The sequence below is a fragment of the Epargyreus clarus genome, unplaced genomic scaffold (assembly GCF_041222505.1).
Source record: "Epargyreus clarus isolate Ecla_fem2 unplaced genomic scaffold, WU_Ecla_fem_2.2 ptg000014l, whole genome shotgun sequence".
In the NCBI taxonomy this organism is placed as follows: Eukaryota; Metazoa; Arthropoda; class Insecta; order Lepidoptera; family Hesperiidae; genus Epargyreus; species Epargyreus clarus.
Genome location: NW_027332222.1, coordinates 14,549,164 through 14,570,596, shown reverse-complemented (window position 1 = coordinate 14,570,596; position 21,433 = coordinate 14,549,164). Strand labels below are relative to the sequence as shown.

Below are 21,433 nucleotides of genomic sequence, written 5' to 3'. Positions count from 1 at the left end.
ATAGGGTAACCTCAACTGTTTACGTACCAAAATGTGTTTTCCCTACAAACATTTATAAATTTGCAAGCGAAATTACTAATATATTTTTATTGGTTCAAGAAGAGACTTATATTCTGCGTATCTCGGTATAATGAAAATTTAGTACATACAGTATGAAAGAATATGAAAGCAAAGCCCCAATATTTACTTAAATATTTATTTTTAAAAAATGTTTTCCCTGTAGTTAGTATATTTATTTCCAATTATATATATTTATATGCACAATATGTGTTACATAATATGCAAAAAAGTAATGCTATTCTTGTTATAACCACGATAACAGTGCGATTTGTATGAATAATGAATATTTAAGCTTTGATGCGTTGGCGCTAATGTCATCTTAATGGCTTCTGATAAGCAGATTCTCTAAATATTTTCATAGCGAAAAGCCTGTGTTAGGATCCCGTAAAGTCTACGATCCTGAAGAGAAGATCTCTTTCAAATAGATTTTCTAAATACTTGGCTAAAAGTTTAAACCCTCACTAAACTTATACTTTACGACTAATTAAATTAAACTGCCGTGTGTTTATGTAATATCTTCTCGTGTTTATATAATAGCGAAAGGATACTCACTTTTAACAAATCTTCACAGAACCCAAAGTAATGGAACTGAAACTGAAGTTTAGACAATAGATTCATAATATTAAAAGCCAGCAAGAATTTTTTTTTTTATATTTCATTTATAACATTAAATATTTAACATATTTTTTATTATATTACCGGCCTCTGTGTTTCCCGATAAGTATAATTGAGAAGTCTTCAAATCAAGAACTAAAGTAAATAGACAAGCGTATATATATAAAGTATATAGACATCTTAGGCCTCATCAACGCTCGCTATCAGGCGACTATGCACTAATAAAAAAAGCGCGAAGTCGTCGGCAACAGCTAGCATAAAATTAAAAAGACTCAAATATAGATAATTTATTAGCATTAGTATAAACAAATACTTTTTCCACACTCAGAATCAGGATAGCTTCAGGATGGAAATAGCCGTCAAAAAGCTAACGGAATTGATTAGGCTCTGAAATGCAGTGACATTTCGTGAAAGGTCGAGGCAAGCGAGCCAAGTAATTGCTACACTTAAGTAAATATGCTGCCGGTGATTGGCGATGGTGCTCAGCAAATCAAATATGGATCTAATCTAGATGATTCGAGACTAGAATGTGACGCGGGTTTGTTGGCATAAGATTGACGAGTCGTAACATAATTCTAAAAATAAAATTCTCGAAATTATACAGAGTTAAGTGATTTTTTTCTGAATATCCTCACGTAGACTACTTATTAATAATGGAATGTATAGATAGAATTACCACTTAGTTAAAAAGAAACTCACCAGGCAAGTGGTCATGTATAACAGGCCGTATTCAAATCTCTTAGTGTAGAATACTTTAATATTATCATTCAAGAAGCATTTCTCGTGTGTTATATTTATTTAAAAAACGTAAATGCTCTTAGTGCTACTTTTATTATATATGTATTAAATATAATAATAGGTTTAAAATGAATATCATAATATTGTCAAGTTTAGTAAAGGTAACTAAACTTGACAATATTATGATATTCATTATTCGCCCCTTTGATTTCGAAGTACTTATAAATATTTTTTTCCCTAATATAATGTAGAGTATTTTCTACGTACTATATATATAGGTATAAGTTCAATAAATAACAAGTTGTTTTGTTTCATTCCCACGTGCAAGAGAATTGCATTACCGGGGGCGGCCTTCACCCTCACAGTGTTCGCGTAACAGTGCATTCACCCTACTATTGCTTTGTACTAAGATATTATCTCATACAACCTATTGGGCGTTTATAGATTGACGAGCTTTTGCCCGCGGCTTCGCTCGCATATCGAAGTATTATTTTCATCCCCTTTTTTATCCCCTTGGGGGTAGAATTGATCAAAATCCTTTCTTAGCGGATGCCTACGTCATAACATCTACCTGAATGCCAAATTTCAGCCCGATCCGTCCAGTGGTTTGGGCTGTGCGTTGATAGATCACTACGTCAGTCACCTTTGAGTTATATATATTTAGATTGAAGTGATTTGTTACTTGTTTTTAATAATGGCAACTATTATAAAAATAAAAAAGCCGACTACTATAGCCATTCTTTCTATTTAGACGAATTCAATCACATCTCATAATTAAACGCGTTCTAAACTCACAGCCTCACACTAGGATACTCTGTATCGTGGGTACTATGGACACATGGAGACAAATACACAAACACCCAGACCCAGAAACAGAAACCTAAATTCATCATTTAGATTTCTGTCTAGCCAGGGATCGAATCCGGGACCCTCTGCGCGTCAGAGCGGTATGGTGACGCGGGTTGTCATAAGTTATATTATGTTAGGATCCGTCAAACCTTTTGGGCTGTAGGACGTGGCAAACAATGATATATAAAAACTACAATGGTGTCAAAGACTTTAAAAACTATAGCCCATGTCACTCTTATAATTTAGACGAATCCTTGATGGATTTTAACATATGAGAATGTTAACATATGAATGTTAAAATCCGTGCTAAAGAATGAGAAATACATACATATGCTCGCAAAACATTAACTTCTGTATTTTGGTAAAAGTAGACAAGCACACAATATAGTAAAGCTCCCATTTCTGCATCAAAAACAACAGTGTTCAGTTACAATGTTTTAGCTTGAAATATAGAGTATGGGGAAGACATTTTAACAATGCAGTTTTTAAGGGCAGCTAGTATGATCGATCTCAGGAAAGACTCGGTTGATTATTATCGATGTCCATGAGAGACAGTTCTATAATAAAAATGGTCTGTATGTTTGTCTGTTTGTTTGTTCGTAAGTTTGTGTGTTCGTTCGTTTGTTAGTTTGTTTGTTTGTTTTTTTGTTTGTTTGTTCGTTCGTTTGTTCGTTTGTTTGTGAACTAAAAATGAATTAGCAGTCATTGTCGCCCATTTACATCTACTTCTAACCACATAAACAATGAAGAAATATTTATATGTAACTAATTTTAAACATCAGTCGTCACCTTTGTAATTGCACTGCAATAATGTCCTCGTACAGACGACTTTGTTCCCATTTTTTATATACATAATTGCTAATATAATTTTGCTTATTACTTAAACTTTATTACTATATTGCGTGTACGGACTCCGTCAATTTATTTCCGTTTTAGGGCAAAATATTGTGAAACTAATGTCGCATCCTGTCCGTAGAGACCATGAGATTATAATACAAGTAAGTATGCTTAATATAAAATGGTTGAATGAACAGGGGAACATAATAAATTGGTTAGGAAATATTGTATTTACCGTGAAGAGGAGAGTAGAGTCGTTATAGTCAACCCATTACTGCCTTACCATTGGGGATGAGTCTCCTTTCAGGGCGAGAGGGGTTTAGGACATAGTTACCTTTGAATGTTTTTTTAAGGATTCTCAGATGTAGATGTAGGTTTCTTCACGATGTTTTCCTTCGTCACAAGCCTTGCAGCAACTGATAATTTGTTTTTCAGATCAAATCAAATCAGAGGTGTCTGGAATTTGAGCCTCGGACATCCGATTGAGAGACCAAGTTTCTGTGACCGGCTCCGTGGACAGATGTCGATGGACATCAGTGAGTCTACCGCGTTTTTGACCGATTTCCGATAGGCTACCAATCTTTACAGCCACTTACTGTTCATTTCCCACTTCAATTTCATCGAAGAAGTTCAGTATTACGGGAAAGTAAATAGTAGTAACATACATTTTACGAGTATTATTATGGAAAGTAATAAGGGTCGTATAAACATAAACATTATACCCGGCGATGTACCATTAGCCCTTATGAGGGTACGGTACCTCATAATGACTTAAAACGTAATTTAGAAGAAAACCGTGAAGATAAGGTTAATGATACGGATTATAAATTCATGATTCGTTAAAACTTCCGTTTATAGGGTTCCACCATGTTTTTTACCGTTGAAACAAGTGTTCGTAAATTTTTAATTTGCGTAAATTACTTCGAAAAATCAGAGGTCCGTGGGACTCGAAGCCCGGGCAACTAGGATGAAATTGCGCAATTGAGAATAATTAAGGGATTTAAAGTATTTTATTGATTTTCAAATTTATTATCAACTTTTTATTATGTAGTGGATACATAGACAATAGTATAATAAGTAAGATATTTATTGCGTTACTTTTATGTCGCCGGTCTCACTAGGACCGAGGTTCGATCCTAGGCATACATTGATTTGTCAAACTTATGTGAGAAAATATTAAGAAAACCTAACAGTTCCTTAGGTATGGTTCCAAATCTAAATATCGCCTAAAAATCGCAAATATGTGTCACCCTTGGTCAGCCTTGACCATCTTACTCAGAGACGAAACCCGTGCCCAGCAATGGGACCGTAGTAGATTGACGACGATATTTTTAATAATATAAAAATCCGCTTCATTGAACAGTTAGTAACAGACAGTCGGTTTACATAATTACATATTACCCAAATTAGTAGCACATATTACCAAAATAATATCCACATAGTAATCAACTCCACATTATACGAAGCCTATGCTTCAGATGAAGTAATTTAGATAATAAACGCTAGCATGTATACATTGTAGCTCGCGTGATCATAAATCAGAGGTATAATTAAATACAATTAGCTATGCCTCAAATTACGTGACATTACACTCTGAACACGCTAACAAGAGACGTGACATTCACTTGTTTCTTTTTGCCTTTACACTTTTTTAGGGTTCCGTACCCAAAGGGTAAAACGGAACCCTATTACTAAGCTTCCGCTGTCCGTCCGCTTGTCACAGTCACTCACAGTCTATCTCTTAAACCGTAATAGAGAAACACTTCGATTTTTTTACAGAATATGTATAACGGTGGCCGCTATAACAACAAATACTTTAAATAAAAATTTCGCTTTATCTTTATCATCTTTTTACATTACATTTACTTCTATGACCGCTATGATAACAACTATGAAACTATGAAACTTCGGTAGTACGGAACACTTCGTGCGCGAGTTCGACGCGCACTTGGCTCATTATTGAGGTTTAAGGGTTCATCTACATCTACTATATTGCGTGTCAGGCGTGCTGTGTCAGACAAAAACTATTCTCCTACATGTTTCTTTTCGAATTGTGGAGGTACCCTAGCGGACCCAGATATAGCCGGAGTCATAACCATCTACCTCTTATTATACAGGTATTGCGGCTGACCCAAGGGCACCTCCTGTGAGTAATTTATATTTATATAGATTTCTATTTTGGTCGAACAACGTTACTTTGACTTTTTAAAAGGCATCAAGTTATAAATTTTAAAATAATTACTCCTACTTACTACTCATAATTATGTTAAAATCCAACACCCGTTCGGTTGCAAGGCGTGCCAAAGAATGAGACATATAACATATACAGTAATATACACTCCCTGAAACAACATTACCCTCCGCTATCAAATAAATAGAAAACATTATAAGGTAAATGATGCCAAACATAGTTTAGTAAAATTTATATAATGGTAGCTAATTAAACTGTCTTGTGTTCAAACGCCGGCGCGATCTATAAAAACACTTGAAGATGTATTAATAAGTGATATGACTTGTAAATGCACTTATCGCGGGCAACGAAAGTGTTTTATTTAGTTTGTAGGTTATTGACGTCTATGTGCAAGTGATGAGCGAATAGCGGAATTTTTATATTTATATGTTACGCAAGTGACTCAAGTGTGCAGCTCGCTAAATTACTTCTACCCATAATAGCTTGTGACCAAAGACAAACTAAGTTATAATGCCTTATGTAGCGATCTTTTTATCTTGTTCCCGTCGTTTATGGTCCTTTATGTTTTGAAGACTAAGCTGGAATGTATTACTAATAACTTTATTGTGAGATATAATAATACTAAAAACACAGACTGCGCACAAATGCGTGGACGCATCACGAGCCTTTCCAGCAAATTCTCTTTGATTTGTGTCAAAAACCGACGCTCTATCATATCGTCAACTACAGGCGCATAGAAACCTACACAAACAAAAACAAACACATACACATATTTTAATTTGTAGCGGTTTGTTGACATTTGGCAAGCATAAAAATTTGTAATGTTTGTTCAAACTTGACAAGTATAACGGGGTATGAGCACCATAATAATCGCAATCGCTTATAACTCAGACCACACACAACATGCAGTTGCGCAGACTAGCCAACTATGCGGCTTAACGGGATGTGTTTGCCACATACCGCGATTAATAGCTACATTTACTTAAGAAATCAATGCATCTCGATTCCACACGTGGTTAGCGATTGAGAAACGACATGTAACATGAATCATGTGCTAAGTGATGATCTTTGCTTGTAATTAATACGAGCCTTATACGCTGCTTCCCGTGTGATTCTTGCGGACATTCTCTAGATTGTTTTTTTTTAATTTAGACGTGCTGGGTTGGATACATCAGTAAGCTTCAACCCAGCCATCAGGCTGGGTTGATGCTTTGTTCTCTCAAGGGGGGTCCGAGGTTGGAATCCTAGACCCGTAGATCTGGTTTATCAAATATAATGTGAGCATTAGAAAATATTATTTTTGGCTCGACTTGGCGGAGGCCGTGCCTCCAGATGCCGTGCCTCCAGATCACTATTGGAATGGTGAACGAAAATACCGCGAGTAATCCTATACACCTGAGTACTTAAAAATGTTATCCAATATGTGAATTTACTAATTCGCACTTGGCGTCAAGAGTTCTACCACACCACAAAGTGTTCCACCACATTGACTAGCAATCTAAATCTCGATTTAATTACTTTAAATTTTTAATCACATAAATTTTAATTTAATTATGTTTTTTCATACTGATTATTTTCATTCATTTTATCATTCAATTATCAAGTTCTGCTTTATATAGCAGAATTCATTTCTTGTGATGTCTACTACCGTGGATTTACCTACAATACTCATTCAAGGGAGATTGCTTAAAACAAACATTGTATTAAAACTTCATATCGTATTCAATAAATGTACATAACACACAGCCCTAAACACACATTCGTTTCGCTTATAAATATTTGCGATAAACATACATAGTGGGATTGCAAATATCTGAGAGGGTAGCGAGAACGGTTGAAGTATACATCTATGATATTATAAGTGTAGAGGGTTCCAGGTTCGATCCCTGACAAATATCTAAATGATGGATTTAGATTTCTGGGTCTGGGTGTTTGTGTATTAGTCTATGTATGTGTTTATAGAACCCACAACACAGGGACTCTTAGTATGAGGCTTAGGCTGATTCAAAAAAAACGGCTAATTTTTTTTTTTCAAAATCCTCACATAAAAACTTCCGAGAAGGTGTGAAAAGACGCCTGTAAAAAGCAGAGCCCTTAATATTATTATTAAGAGGTCGCGCATCGGGAATTTCTATTTCCCGTTTAAATAACACAGGAATATATTTTTTTTGATTTTGCAATATCGTATTTTTGCAACGGCTCATTGAATTAGCGGACCAAAGCATATTTTTGTAGGAAATTTGACGCTCTACAAAAAAGGTCCTTACAAAGTTTTTGATAGTCACACTCCTTCAAAAGTTATTCGAGGTCAAAGTTGATCTTACAAAAAAATTCAATGTTTTTTTTTTCGATGATACTATGAATCTTTTCTTATTATTTTGTTATAAAGAGGATAGATTTCGGAACAATTGCATCTTCTATTATGTCCAAAATATATATTAGGTATTTACTTTTCTTTTTATAAAAACTTTTCTCGTAAACATTTCAGTTTAAGTCACTACAAACAAAGTGTTATTGGAAAACAAGTAATTAATCTAGATCTAAATTTTAGGAGCAACTTCAAACTTTGGAGTTGTACATAAATAATTTTAATCTAATTACAATTGTTTCGCAAGTATCTATAGTTTATTGTTGTTATTAGAACGACTGCTAATCTCTTTGTCAAACTTTATGATTTATTTGGAGCGTCTTTATCTGTTATATTTTCTCTAATTTCTGTTATTAGTGCCTATAAGGTGGCAAGATAGAGCAGGAATATAAGATCTTTTCTGATTTTCCGTCAATTATTGTAAGTTATGTGATATGTATGATCGCAAACGAAATTATATAGACTTGGGAATATTTGAGTCGTAGTACTATATCAAATCACAGTCGCGTGATACTCTAATCAAAGCGATATAGCGAATAATAGTATCATTGAGAGTAATGTGAAAAAAAATTCTCAATGAGTTTGATTTATTTGAAACTTATTTCTCAAAACCAGCAAAGTACCCGAAACCAATCTCAGGTATTCTTCAATACGGTCTGGAGTAGAATTTAAGGTACATAGTCCATAGTTTTTGAAGGTGGTGTAGAACCCTTTGTGGTTCGACTCCGGCGGCACCATCGCCACACCTATTTCTATCTAATAACAGCAGTGTTAGGCGCTGCTGTGTTCCGGTTTGAAGGATGTGGTAAGGAAGACACACTTTTCCGAGGCGTTCCAGCTTAGTCCTCAGGGGTAGCGGCGCATCTTTGGCCGACTTAAGGTAGGAGTATCTAATCCTATCTGGGGTTGATTACAGATGTCCATGGGCGGCAGTAGCCACTTACCATCAGGTGGACTGCATGCTCGTCTGCTACTCCTATATTATAAAAAATAACTTGATGTTAATTAGCTACTTCCACCCATAGACGTCAGTATGCAGCTACAGGTAGGATTGTAGTCCCGCCTGAGGTAGACAGTTGATAGTTTTTTTCTATAATTGTTATTTGTCCCCTCCTGTGACAATTAAGATGAATCCAACGCCACCTTATACATAAAGATCCCTTACGTCGTTTGGGTTGTAGAGCGTAGCAAACATGTACATAAATATATACTCTCGAAAAACAAAACCCTTAGGCGTGTTCTGAACGAACTCGTACCATACTAATACTTTATGAGTATTGTTCCCAAGAATTCTCGATCAGTTTCTATGTATCAAACAGATGAGTTTGGAATAGTTGGCTGATGTTACGATCGTTGACCCACGTCCCTGACATTCAAGTCACTTTTATTATAAGGCTTCCAAACAAAGTGGAATCGATAAATAATGTGTTTCTGTATACTGGCTTATCGCGTGACTTGTCTTTAAATGTACATTATTTGTTGACGAAGGGGCAACCTAAATTTTTAATATTTTGAACAAGTTTTTCAGTAACGACATTTTTTTCGTATTTTTTAGGAAATGGCTGCTGTTGAATACAAATCAAACTCAAATGTGCAATTTGAGTTGGAATTAAATAATCTGTCAAAACCAGTTGCAATACTCGACTCGCACACACTAACTTAATAAAATATTTTTGTAAGTTACAATAAGTAAAAAGTAACTGAGAAATAAATTTGAAATGCATACCATGCATATATTAATAACCTATCAACTACAAACAGACGCACAAAGTTACAACTCTATTAAACCGTCGATCCTTTGTATGAACGCAAAAGCAACATATTATGAAAAATGCGGGGAAATGGTATGGTAATACGACATCCCGCTACAGAGAATTGAAAAATATTTTATTAAAGAACAATCGTGGTAGTCGAGGGGCTTCAGTACTTAGACTGCGAAGCTCTGTTAGCTTTTCATATGAATGTAATGCAAATATTCCTAATGAAGTTTTCTTTGAACCTCCGGTGTTTACCTCTTTCATTATTTCCAAGCCTGGATAATGGGTGTGAATCTTTTTATAAAATATTATCTTTCCACATGAAAGACTTGTCAAAATTGGCTCACCTGTTTACCTAGTCGGACAATTTCTTAAGCATTTTTTTCACAATGTTTTCTTTTACCATTAGAACAAGATATAATTTCTAACGACATAATTTGAAAAATTTAGAGGTATGCATGAACTACTTCAGAGATCCTTTAACAGGATAAATACTAGAATACTAAATAAAGTACTAAAGAGACACTAATAGGTAATCAATGTATTGTACTAACGTAGTAGCTTAACTAAGTGCTAATAAAACTGCATTAACTCCTCGAACTAGTGATAATAATAAAAAACTCGACTGCCTAAAAATTTAACATATGTTACTCCCATAATTTATACGAATCCATCAACACCTCATGTGTCAGTGTTTCGAAACCGTTTGGACTCCAGGGCATGGCAAAGAATTAGACCTATATATATGCTTTAAAAACATTTTATTCCCCGCCAGGTAGAAACAAAGCTACATAAAATTCGTACTCGGAACTGCATAAAACCAAGTCTTACAATGCCTTTTACAAATCTAATGCGCCTAATTAAAAAGCATCAACGATTCATCCGTTATAATCTACATTTTCCTACTTAAACTGATTACGCCCATAAAAAGACAATTAGTTGATAATCGCAAAACACACGCTTTCGACTTTCTTGCAGTTACATCTAGATTGTTTCGTGGGAGCACACGACTGTCGTGAGAGAAACGGTTATAATAAAGAATAGCACTTCTGGTATGGCGCGTGGTGCAAAGTGAATGTAAATGTTTAGTAGTATCAACGCTTTTTCATCTAAAACCTCTAGAAATCATGTTGCGAATCAAATAAAAAAATATTAAAAGTAGATTCTTTACAGAACTCTTTTTGATCAAATCTACCTCCACTTCACAAGGTTTCGTTATGGAGAAGAAGCAGCGAAAGAAACTCCATACTTCCAAAGTTTCAACAGATATCCATAAGAAATGCAAATATTCAAAAAAATATTTTGTAATGGTTGATGATACCAATTAGAACATTCCATTAATTTCAAATACAATCATAGGTATAAGCTAAATAATAGTTTTTATTTTTTGTTGTTTTGTTGACATAATATGACATATATATGGCATATAATTACGAAAGTCTTAAGGTCCTCTGCTGGACCAGTTCCGTGCCCTCTTCTAGTGACTTACGCTGTCTTCCTTAGGTCGTCGGTCTAATTTTTTACCTGTGCCCATATCATTATATAATTTATTCTTTCTCGTTTTCTTGAATACACATAAGTCCTGGATTTTCGTTGCAAAGGTTTTGACCACCTTTTACCAATGATGAATTTTGGAAATATTTCTAAGTGAAATTTAAATGAATAGATTAAGTGAGCTAAGCATTAACTAAGTAATTATGTAAGCTTAGAACATGGCAGTATTTTAATGTCACACTTAAATATTTAAATTAAAACCATGTTAAAATTTAAACCGCGATCTCCTATAACTTGTAGAAAACGTTAAAAAGAAACAAAAAGATGCTTCCTGACTTTCTCATACGTTTCCGAACAGCATACAGTATAAGAGGGTTTTATAACGACGGTAGTGCTTACTGTTGTGCGCTTTGATATCTAAAATATATTTTTACAGGTTAATGAGAACGTTTGGGATTTAAAACTGAATAAAATAGTTAAGAGATAGACAGAAAGGTTTATTTACAAAGCATACCTTGTCCTTTAGAGTAATGTTTATTAAACATTTTAGGAGCAACATATGAAAAAATAAACCCTCTTTATATCTACAGCCATTGAGCCTGTTAAGCACGGGCCGCACAAGACTAAATTATATTTTACTATACAATATTTTAACTGGTATATATCTCACGTTTGAGTGGCTATGTTACGGCAGATATAACTGCGTTAACACAAATATACATTTCTATGTAGTATACTCTTCTGAGTATACTTAATTAATCTAAATGAAATCTAAAAGCTTTTTTAAATTATTTTCTATCTGTGTGATACAGGTATGAGTTTTTTTTGGAAATGTCCAAAATGATTTTATGTAGATATTGATACTTATAGTATAAAAAATCATTTTGAACCTTATAAGAAAATTAAACTAAAATTGTGAACGAAAATATATACATATTTGTTTGGCACCATGATAAATATTTTGTATTTTGGCGCAGACGCGGCGTGTTTTTCATCTACTCCACTTCATCACATGCATTTAGCGGATCAGATTGATACGAGAGACGCTAGACGGAAATTTGAAATTCTAAGCAGATCCCAGTTGAAAATGTGTCCATCGTTCTATCAAGACTATAGTGTATGATGTTAGAGTTGAGTTTCCAAATGAGGTATAGGATGAAGTGGCCAAAAGTCGTTGAAACAGCAGCAAACTTACAAGAACAAACTTTGATGGTTAGATATTGCTAAACATTTTTACAATTAGATGGTTATTTTTATGATAAGCGTTTTCATGTTCTTACGTGTTTATTTGTTTGTCCTGGCTATTTCAATAATTGTCTTTGTGTTTATAGCACTCAGACATAGCATACGTTTGAGGCTTGAATATATGAAATGTTTATGTTTGTTTGTCGATATTTTATTGGCTCAAGTATCTAAGATGTAGTAGGTACAAGACTTAAGATAGGCAAAAGAGAGATATAAAAAAGAACTGAATAGAATGTATATTGAGACAAACTCAGGAGTTGGTTCATACAGAAGGATTTGACAGCAAGTCTATGAGCTAAATATTCCTATTGCCGATTAGCCTGAGTGGACTAAATTAGAAAACATAACTTAATGGCCATAAAGCAACAACTAAATACGGACTTCTGTCGTTCTTTTAAAAACCAAAAACATGTCTTCATATCGATATTCAATGCAATGTATCAAAAACAATGTGCATTCCTGGGCACATCGAGATATCCGAGATTCTACGATTGGACGACGACATGAATAAATGTATTAGCCCGACAAGTTCTCAGACGGCTAAGTTGGGGCGATGATAAAATTTTATTTTGATTTCATTCCCCGAGCGTACTTTGAGTATAAGTAACTTACAATAACTACACTCCACAGTATTCCACCCGTATAATAACTAAACTACATCACAATATTGTGTGGAAGAGAACAAAATTATATGAAAAAACTTAGTTTTATTCACATTTGCCGTCCAAATCTACAGTGTGGTTGATATTAAGCACGACACAATAACAATGCGACTACAATGACACCATGCAATACCGGCTACTCTACAGCAACGACACATTTTTGTGGTTACCCCAATGCAACCACAATGAAACCAGTGTTTGCCAAAATTTTGCCGCTACCGTTTGGTATAGCTGTGTATTTATTGACCACGTCGCAACCACAATGGAACTACAAGTGACAACATGCATAAGTGACCGACTACTCTACAGCAAAGATGTGTTTTTGTTTCTACAACTCAACCACAATCTTACATTTTGTCGCTATTATGTGGTGTAGTTGTGGATTAATTGACCGCGTCGCAACCACAACGGATCGACACATGAAATAGTATTTAAAAGACGGGCTACTCTACAGCAAAGACACGTTTTTATTACTATAACGCAACTACAACGTAACCACTGTTTCCCGACATTTAGTTACCGTGTAGTGTAATGTGGTTACATGTGAATAGAGAGATTATCGTGTAAAATTTTCTTATAGCGAGCTTCTTATGATAAGACGTGAGCACAATTAGGGAAAATTACTTATCTAATCGTATTAAAATATTGTTGTTTTTCTTCGTTCTGAACAACAAGCTTAGCCCATTGTTTATGGGAGGAATTTGGGAGTATGGTTCGGGAGTAATAAAAATAGGATAATTAAGGCAAAATACGTAAAAAGATAACTATATTAGACTTCTGTCTTCTGACTTCTGTGGTTTCTGCCGCCCATGGACATCTGTAATAAGCCCCGGATAAGTCTAAGATATTTAAAAAAGAATCACAAAGGTATGTAAAGTCTACCAATATGCACTTGGCCAGCGCGGTGGACTATGGCCTAATCCTTCTCATTATGAGAGGAGACCCGTGCCCAGCAGTGGGACAGTAATGAGTTTGATGATGAAGTCTAGAATCCTTCCTACCTGAGATCAGGCACAGATACGTTTCTGCCCCCGTGGAATAAGTTGGTATGCCTCTCAAAAGTCGAAATCATCCGACTGTCTTTCTGTTAGATTTACTGCCTACTATAGCTTAACTAACCTTAAGTAACCTCAACAAACATCAATCATACGCCTATTTCGGCATTACAGAAGCTAGTAATAACATGCGCGGCGTGTCCGTTTATACATAAATAGAAATTAATTACGCATTCACATGTCTGTACTCGAAGGTCGTGAGAACAAAAGCTAAGCTCCCACTCCACTATTGTTCTGTAACAATGATGCTTGGAGGGTTCGTTTTGTAATTATGGCTGTCGACAAGTGTTAAGTGGAATCAAGGGGTTATCTTCAAAATTATGCTGCATCACGACTTGATTATATTGAAAGCGATGAAGGAAGTAAAGTACGATTAGTATGTTTTTTTTTTTAATTTTATTTTTTTTCTGAGTATAAAGTGCCAATGCCACTCTTAGCAAAAACCTGTCTCCTTAAGTGATTTTTTTTCAAATAGGTGTAGTCGCACTGTCACATAGTAGTAGTTGAACTGCTAACAAATCTTGGAAATTTGTGAAATGACTTTGTCGTGTAACTTATGAGTCTTTATAGAAAAAATGCACATATTTTCAATTAAAAATACAAATGAAGGCCTGCTTTACGGAGACCTATTTTCATCAAGTTTCAAAATTATGTGCAAAATCTCTTGTGGTCGTATATAACCAAGTCATTTTTTGACCATGACACCCAAAAAGTTTCAGATTCGATCCCCGCTTAGGTATATCTAAAAGATAACTTTAGATTTCTGACCTAGTTTTGGATGTTAGCGTAAGTCTATGACACGATACAGGAAAAATTGTGGGGCTACTGAGAGTTTAAAATACGTTAAAAGCTTCATATTGAGGATAAAAAGCATTTCACAAACACAAAAGCTTTTATAAGCTCGTGCTTAGCTCTCCTGTCGAAGCGAAAATATTTTTCTTGTTGAACAAAAATAGAAGACTTTTTGAAGTTAACCAAACTTTTATATAAGTCGCTCTTTATTGACGTAGTAAACAAGCGTGCAGTCCACCTGATGGTTAGTTACCTGTCGCCCATGTACATCTGTAATCAACCCCACATAGGATTAGATTAATTATATGTAAAAATAATGGCATTTAAAAAAAAAAAATTAAAAAGAGAATAATTATTTTTAAAATTAAAAAAGACAAACCCACTGAGTTTCTTACCGGATCTTCTCAGTAGAGGTCGCGTTCCGATCCGGTAGTAGTTTAAGAAAATATTGTAACTGACAATTTGTAAGTGCCGCCGTTGGCCTATACAAAATAAATATATTTCATTTCATTTCATTTCATATATTTCATTTCATTTCATTTCATTTCATTTCATTTCATTTCAGATATTCCCACTTGAGGTCGGCCACAGATGCGCCGCTACACCCGAGGACAAAGCTGGAACGCCTCGGAAAAGCATGTTTACCTTACCACACCCTTCAAACCAGAACACAGCAGCGTTTAACACTGCTATTATGAGGCAGAAATAGGTGTGGCGGTGGTGCTAATTTGGAATGCTTTTATGTGTTTCTTCTTTATATTTTTAGGTTTTTAACTGTAGAGGGTAATGTTTTCGAGTTGCACAGTCTAAGTGGCTAGCTAGATATTAACATATAAGGTGTACTTAGATTCGTCTAAATTGTGGGAGTCACATAGGATACATTACTTCTCTTTTCAGGTAGTTTTGGGCAGTCATTCTTAATTTTTATAAAAATGACTAGTTATAAAAATACGTTTCAAACTAAACTACTTATTTACCTTCGCTTTTAAAAAACTTCTAATCTATCAAAATAAACTTTACGTTACAAAGTGATAAACACACAAACAGACAATTAGACTGTAACAATATAGCTATTATTAACAATGTTTAATGAGGATTGTGTCATTATGCGATATGTTTACGAGCTCAAGCCGAGGTGCTATTCGAGTTGTCGAGTGGGCCCACACGATAAGATTTTGGTTAGGGTTGCCACATTTATATATTGTAATATAATATTTATTTATCAGGATCGATTGAAGACGAAAATCAGTGCAGAAGTTTCGGAGATTAGCCATAACAAACAAATATACAAAAATTGTATTGATTAGGGTTCCGTACTCAAAGAGTAAAAATGAAAACCTATTACCGAGCCTCCGTTGTGAATCTGTCTGTCACAGGGCTCTATTTCTTGAGCTTTAATAGATATACACTTGAAATTTGAGTATGTATTGCTACGGCAGCTATAACAACAAATACTAAAAATAAAAATAAAGTTCATAATTAGAAGGGCGTTCAGTCGTTTCGAAGATAAGCCGGAAGTAACAGACAGACAGACAAAAAAAAAATAATTGTTTTTTTAAAGTATCGTATATACTCTTATATGCATATAGTAAAATGTTATCTTGACATTACAAACAGATACTTCATTTGTTTTTCTTTGTATAGATTTCTTAGTGGGAGTAATGGAGAACTACAAAGGAAAACTTCAAACCAATTACTCAAGAATTCTGGTCTGGGTCAAACAGTAAAAAAGTTGTTTGCACAAGCATTACCTTGATTAGAGGAACGTCGGTTTTAATAAGTTAATAACTGCCTTTATGGCCTTTATCTTCTGTTTACTCTATGGTAGGGTTGGCAATGCATAAATTTATTTAGTATATTTGAAGGTAATAGAACTTTTTTGGTTCGACTCCGGGGGAATGGATCCACATCTTTTTCTACCATAACAGCAGTGTTAAGCGCTGCTGTGTTCAGGTGTGGTAAGGAATACTTTTCCCAGGCATTCCAACTTAGTCATCAGGAGTAGTTCATCTAAGGCCGACCTCAGATAGGAATCTAATCCTATCTGAGGTTGATTACACATGCCCAGCGGCAGTAGCCCTTTACCATCAGGTATAATACATGCTCATCTGTTACTCTTATATTATAAAAAAAATACTCCCATGTGACAGCCCTACGCATGTAATCACATTCAAAGAGCCATTTTGTTAGTAAGGTACAGCTGCTACGTTACAACTGAATAGTGGTTAAAGGTTTCGTGTCTACTAATGGAGGATTGGGATGTCTACTGCAATTACGGGTAGTGGGAATTTTGTAGTCGTTTACGATCGTCAATTTTTAAATTTAAAATGGAGTGACGAATTACTTTTTAGTTTCTTGCTAATGTCTAGTGATAGTTATACCATGGGTTTCCGTGCTTTGAAAATCGCATTAAGCATTAAGCTTTAAAGGTAAAACTCTTTGTGGTTCGACTCCGGCGGCACCACCATATTTCTACCTAATAACATCAGTGTCAAGCGCTGCTGTGTTCTGTTTTGAAGGGTTATAAGGGAAACTTTTCCGAGGCATTCCAGCTCGGTCTTCAGGATTAGTGCATCTGTGACAGGCCCCAGGTCTATCGAATCTTATCTGATGTTGATTACAGATTGCCAAAGGCGGCAGTCTCCATTTACTGCATGCGGGCGAGCATGCAGCAAGTCTGCTACTTCTATATTATTTTAAAAAAGCAATGAGGCCTTAATATTAGTGTGTATCAATTTGCATCTAACCAACGTGGTGGGGTGGACTAAGGCAAAACACTCTGAGAGGAAACCCGTACCCAGTGATACATAAATTAATATATAATGATGACAAAATAACTTAATTATAAGTATATATTGTTAGCAGTTATCAGGCCCAATGTCATGGCGTCACAACAAACTTTGCCCATCAAAGTTTGCGCTTTGATCTTCTGTTTTGGCTTATTTCCTTTTGGGAACATTTCCAAGAGTTGGGAGACTAGGCAATTAACGAGAAACCCACAACGCAATATAATGAAGCAAGGGATGAATTATTTCGAAAATGGTCTTGTTTTCGGTATTGTCACCTTAGGAGTTGAATTGATGTACCAAATTAAATAAAAACTTCATGTTATGGCCATATTGTCAGTCTTACATGTAAAGGGTTCAGGGTTCGATTCGTGGACAGGCAAACATTTAACTAAATTTAGATTTTTGAATGTCAGCTCGTATCTGACGCCAGTTACTTACTTACTTATACTCAATTTATCATGTCTTATCTCCCAAAGATCGACATATTATGTTAATTATTTTCAACTTTTTCGGTCAAATGTGACTTAACCCTTAGGGTTACAAAGATTACGATGTATTTTTAAATAGAGCTGCTATATGTTACACTACAGCAGATATAGAAACCTGTTCGGGGTTTATTTGCTTTCTTTGTCTGTAGGATTATTCAATGATTTTATTACTTTACAAGGTTTGAAGATAATAGAAGAAATACGAACTTTTTTAAGGTAACACTACTACACAGTGTTGCCATCTTTATAAACCTATGATATATGAAACTAATTTATTTGTGCTAGTACTTATACGATAGATAGTAGAGTAAATTTTCATCAAATGAACGAATCGAACATTGATTTACCTTTTTGATTGGATGCACTTCCCTTGTGCATTTTGTCCAGTACAAAATAGAAATACGAAATCTATTTACAGAGGCGAATGGACGCTGAATTCGTTCAAACAAAATAAACCTTGCTATTCATGGACAAATTTAAAATATTATTTTAATTTTTATAAAAGATAAACTTTACGTTGTTAATACTTATTTAACAAATGAAAAAAAAAATCATTTTTTTTGTCTTACTGCCTTCTAAAATTGAAATATTTTTTCATCCTCATATATCTGAAGGAAAGCTCGCAGTATACTCCACTACCTTGATCTAGTGTGAATTGTTGGAGAAAAGCGTAGTTTAGCAGTCAGCCTGTAACTATGTTTTTAATATTCTAGGCCCACCTTTAAGGTTTAACTACCGGTATTTAATTGTAACCGGGGCCAATAGCTTAACATATCACCGGAACTCGGAAATGCGTATGAACTTTAGCCACGAGCAATCACTCTAATATCCAATCACATCCGACGTTGCTCAATTATTTACATTCGTTACGATCTAGATAGAAGTTCAAGTTACGTAGATAAGACTTGATTAAGAACCAATCTAACCTACATAACTTGAAGGTATCAGCCGAACCAAATCTCTAATAAAAACAGCGACAATCGCAAAATCGTTTCGTACCATGAATAGGAGTGTTTACTTACCGATAAAACCCGCCCAATGCCGTCCGCTAGCCATTCTGGATTCTGTAACAAAATGGATAAGAGTTAACGTAATTTCCACCGCTTAATCCGTACAACCGTACCGTTTCACACTATAGCGTACAACAGTACCGTTTCAAACTGTTTCGAAGATGTGTTTTCCCGGCAAATTGATTTCCTACTGCCACGGATTTGATAAGGCGTTGAATTTATAAGGGAAAGCGATCACTTTGGCGTTTCAGAGTATTTGTTAGTTCTTATAAATCTTTGTATGTGTAAACATGTTTCATAACTAATTCTAGTGATGGTAGGGAAAGTATTAAAGCAATTTTGATTGCACTTTTATGTAAAAACAGAAAAATACACGTAATAAATTAGTTTAAAAATAAAGGAACTAATGAAGTATCATATTTATACTTTCTACTACTTATGTAATTAAGTTCTTAATTTATTTAGAGCTCATGTATAGTATTTACGTTACTGTAGCATTATTATTAACTGAATATTATTGAGATTATTGTCACACAGCTTCAGGGATACTGGCCGTCCCTGTCAAAAAAACATTATAAATAATATTTTGTCTGCTACGACTCGTGTCTGACACGTTCAATGTCTGTAGAATTAACAGAGCATACGTAATAATAATAAGTCGTAATTTATAAAACGAAATCTTGTACATACCTACTTAAGTTTAAAAATAGGTTTAGAAAGTCTAACAAAATCTAAATCAAAATATATTGTTCGCAATAAATCGTTGACTTTGACTAATGAGCAGGAAAGATAGTTACGATACAGACTTACAGCTCATTTAACAAGAAACAAAGTATCCATCATAACGTAAAAGCACTTTGGAGTCATTATTTCAAGTGAAAGTAATACTTATTTTATAAGACAAGAATAATTCGTTACTTTGAATTTATGGCACCGCCACACCTGTTCTGGCTACAGCAGTATTAAGCTGCTGTGTTCCGGTTTGAAGGTTGTGGTAAGGGAGACATACTATTCTGTGGCTTTCCGACTTAAACCTCAGGAGTAGCATTTGTGACTGACTTCAGATAGGTATTATCTTATCTGGAGTTGATTACATAGGTCCGTAGGCAGCAGTAGTCAGTTACCACCAGGTGGACTGTATGATTCCTTGCTACTTCTATCCTAATATTATAAAAGTTAAAATGAGTTTGTTTGTTTTATTTGCTAACCTTAACCACCAAACCGATAGTCGTCAAATTTTGTATACACGTTATCAGGGGTCCAGAATAGAACATAGGGTACCTTTTATTCCGAAAAAAGTGTTATGCCTGAGGGATAGATAAACTTTAACAACTTTTATCATCGACCTCTGAAGCGAGCGAGGCCGCGGGAAAAAGCTGTATAAAAACAGAAATGACTCCTAATCCTATGTGGAGTTAGAGGAAATGTTGATAATAAACACGTATTGCACAATATTGTTCCTCTAATCATCTCAGTAAATACTTTAATGAAGTAATTTGTCTGAAGATTTAATCAAGACCTAGTCTAAGGTTCAGAGATCAGACTCAATAGTACGAGTCTGGAATATTGCTTTAAACTTACATAACATTTGCAATATGCAGCGGTTATCTGCAATGTACGAAGACTAAAGGACATAATACACTAGCGACAGGAGCGACAGCCCACGTTGACGACTGTCGCCGACGACAGTCGCTGTCTATCGCCAATGACCGACAGCGACCATTACTGACAATGGCTGTCTTTCGTCAGTGACCGACGGCTAGCCACGTTGGCTGATATAAACCGTCTGCCGACAATCGACAACGACTGTGGCAGCCCGTCGTTCGAGTATTAGCTCACTGACACTCGAGTATTAGCTCAATGTCGCTTGCATATTAGCTCATATATTAGCTCTCTGACGCTCAACTATTTAGGTCGCTGTCGCCCCTGTATTACCCACTATCTCTCGTGTATCAGCTCATAATCGCTCATATATTAGCTCATTGTTGTTTGTGTATTAGCTCTCTGTCGGTCACGAGTTATTGCCCTTAAACTAAATGCTGATTTAATCTTCAACTAACAACCAAATTTGGTTCGAATTCGGCGATATTGGCCACGCGGCATCAAAGCTAGCGTTGCGGTTGGCAGAATATAGTTATAATACCGTAGTTAGGGTTGCTGCATTTCAATTTTAAAACAAAAACATAATAGTTACAGTTCAATACCATTTAATACATCTCAAATGGACGTAGATTGTAATGATAAAGCCCTGTTTATATCTGCAGCTATTGCACGTGTTATGCACGTATATGTAAAAAATAAAATGAACCTTTTTCCGTATGAGTCTACTCAAAAACACAGAAATGTAGTGAATTGTTATGTAGAAAGCGCTCGCTTTAGAAGTTCACGATATGTTTTATGTATTTAGGCCTGAAAGCTAACTTGTCATTGAGAGTGTTCATAGTGTCAACCCTACCAATCTCTAATATCAAATGACACTCAAT

General features: G+C 35.1%; 1 protein-coding gene across 2 annotated transcripts in view; it reads right to left on the bottom strand.

Moving 5' to 3' along the window:
• The window catches only part of LOC140746961 (protein obstructor-E), a 63,830-nt gene that overhangs the window by 25,288 nt on the left and 17,109 nt on the right, over positions 1-21,433 (bottom strand). For both annotated transcript variants that reach the window (XM_073079158.1, XM_073079159.1), the window contains exon 2: positions 18,963-19,004. In XM_073079158.1, coding sequence (XP_072935259.1) covers positions 18,963-18,996 — 34 coding nt within the window. In that variant the 5' untranslated portion in view covers positions 18,997-19,004. The remainder of the gene's footprint in view (positions 1-18,962; positions 19,005-21,433) is intronic.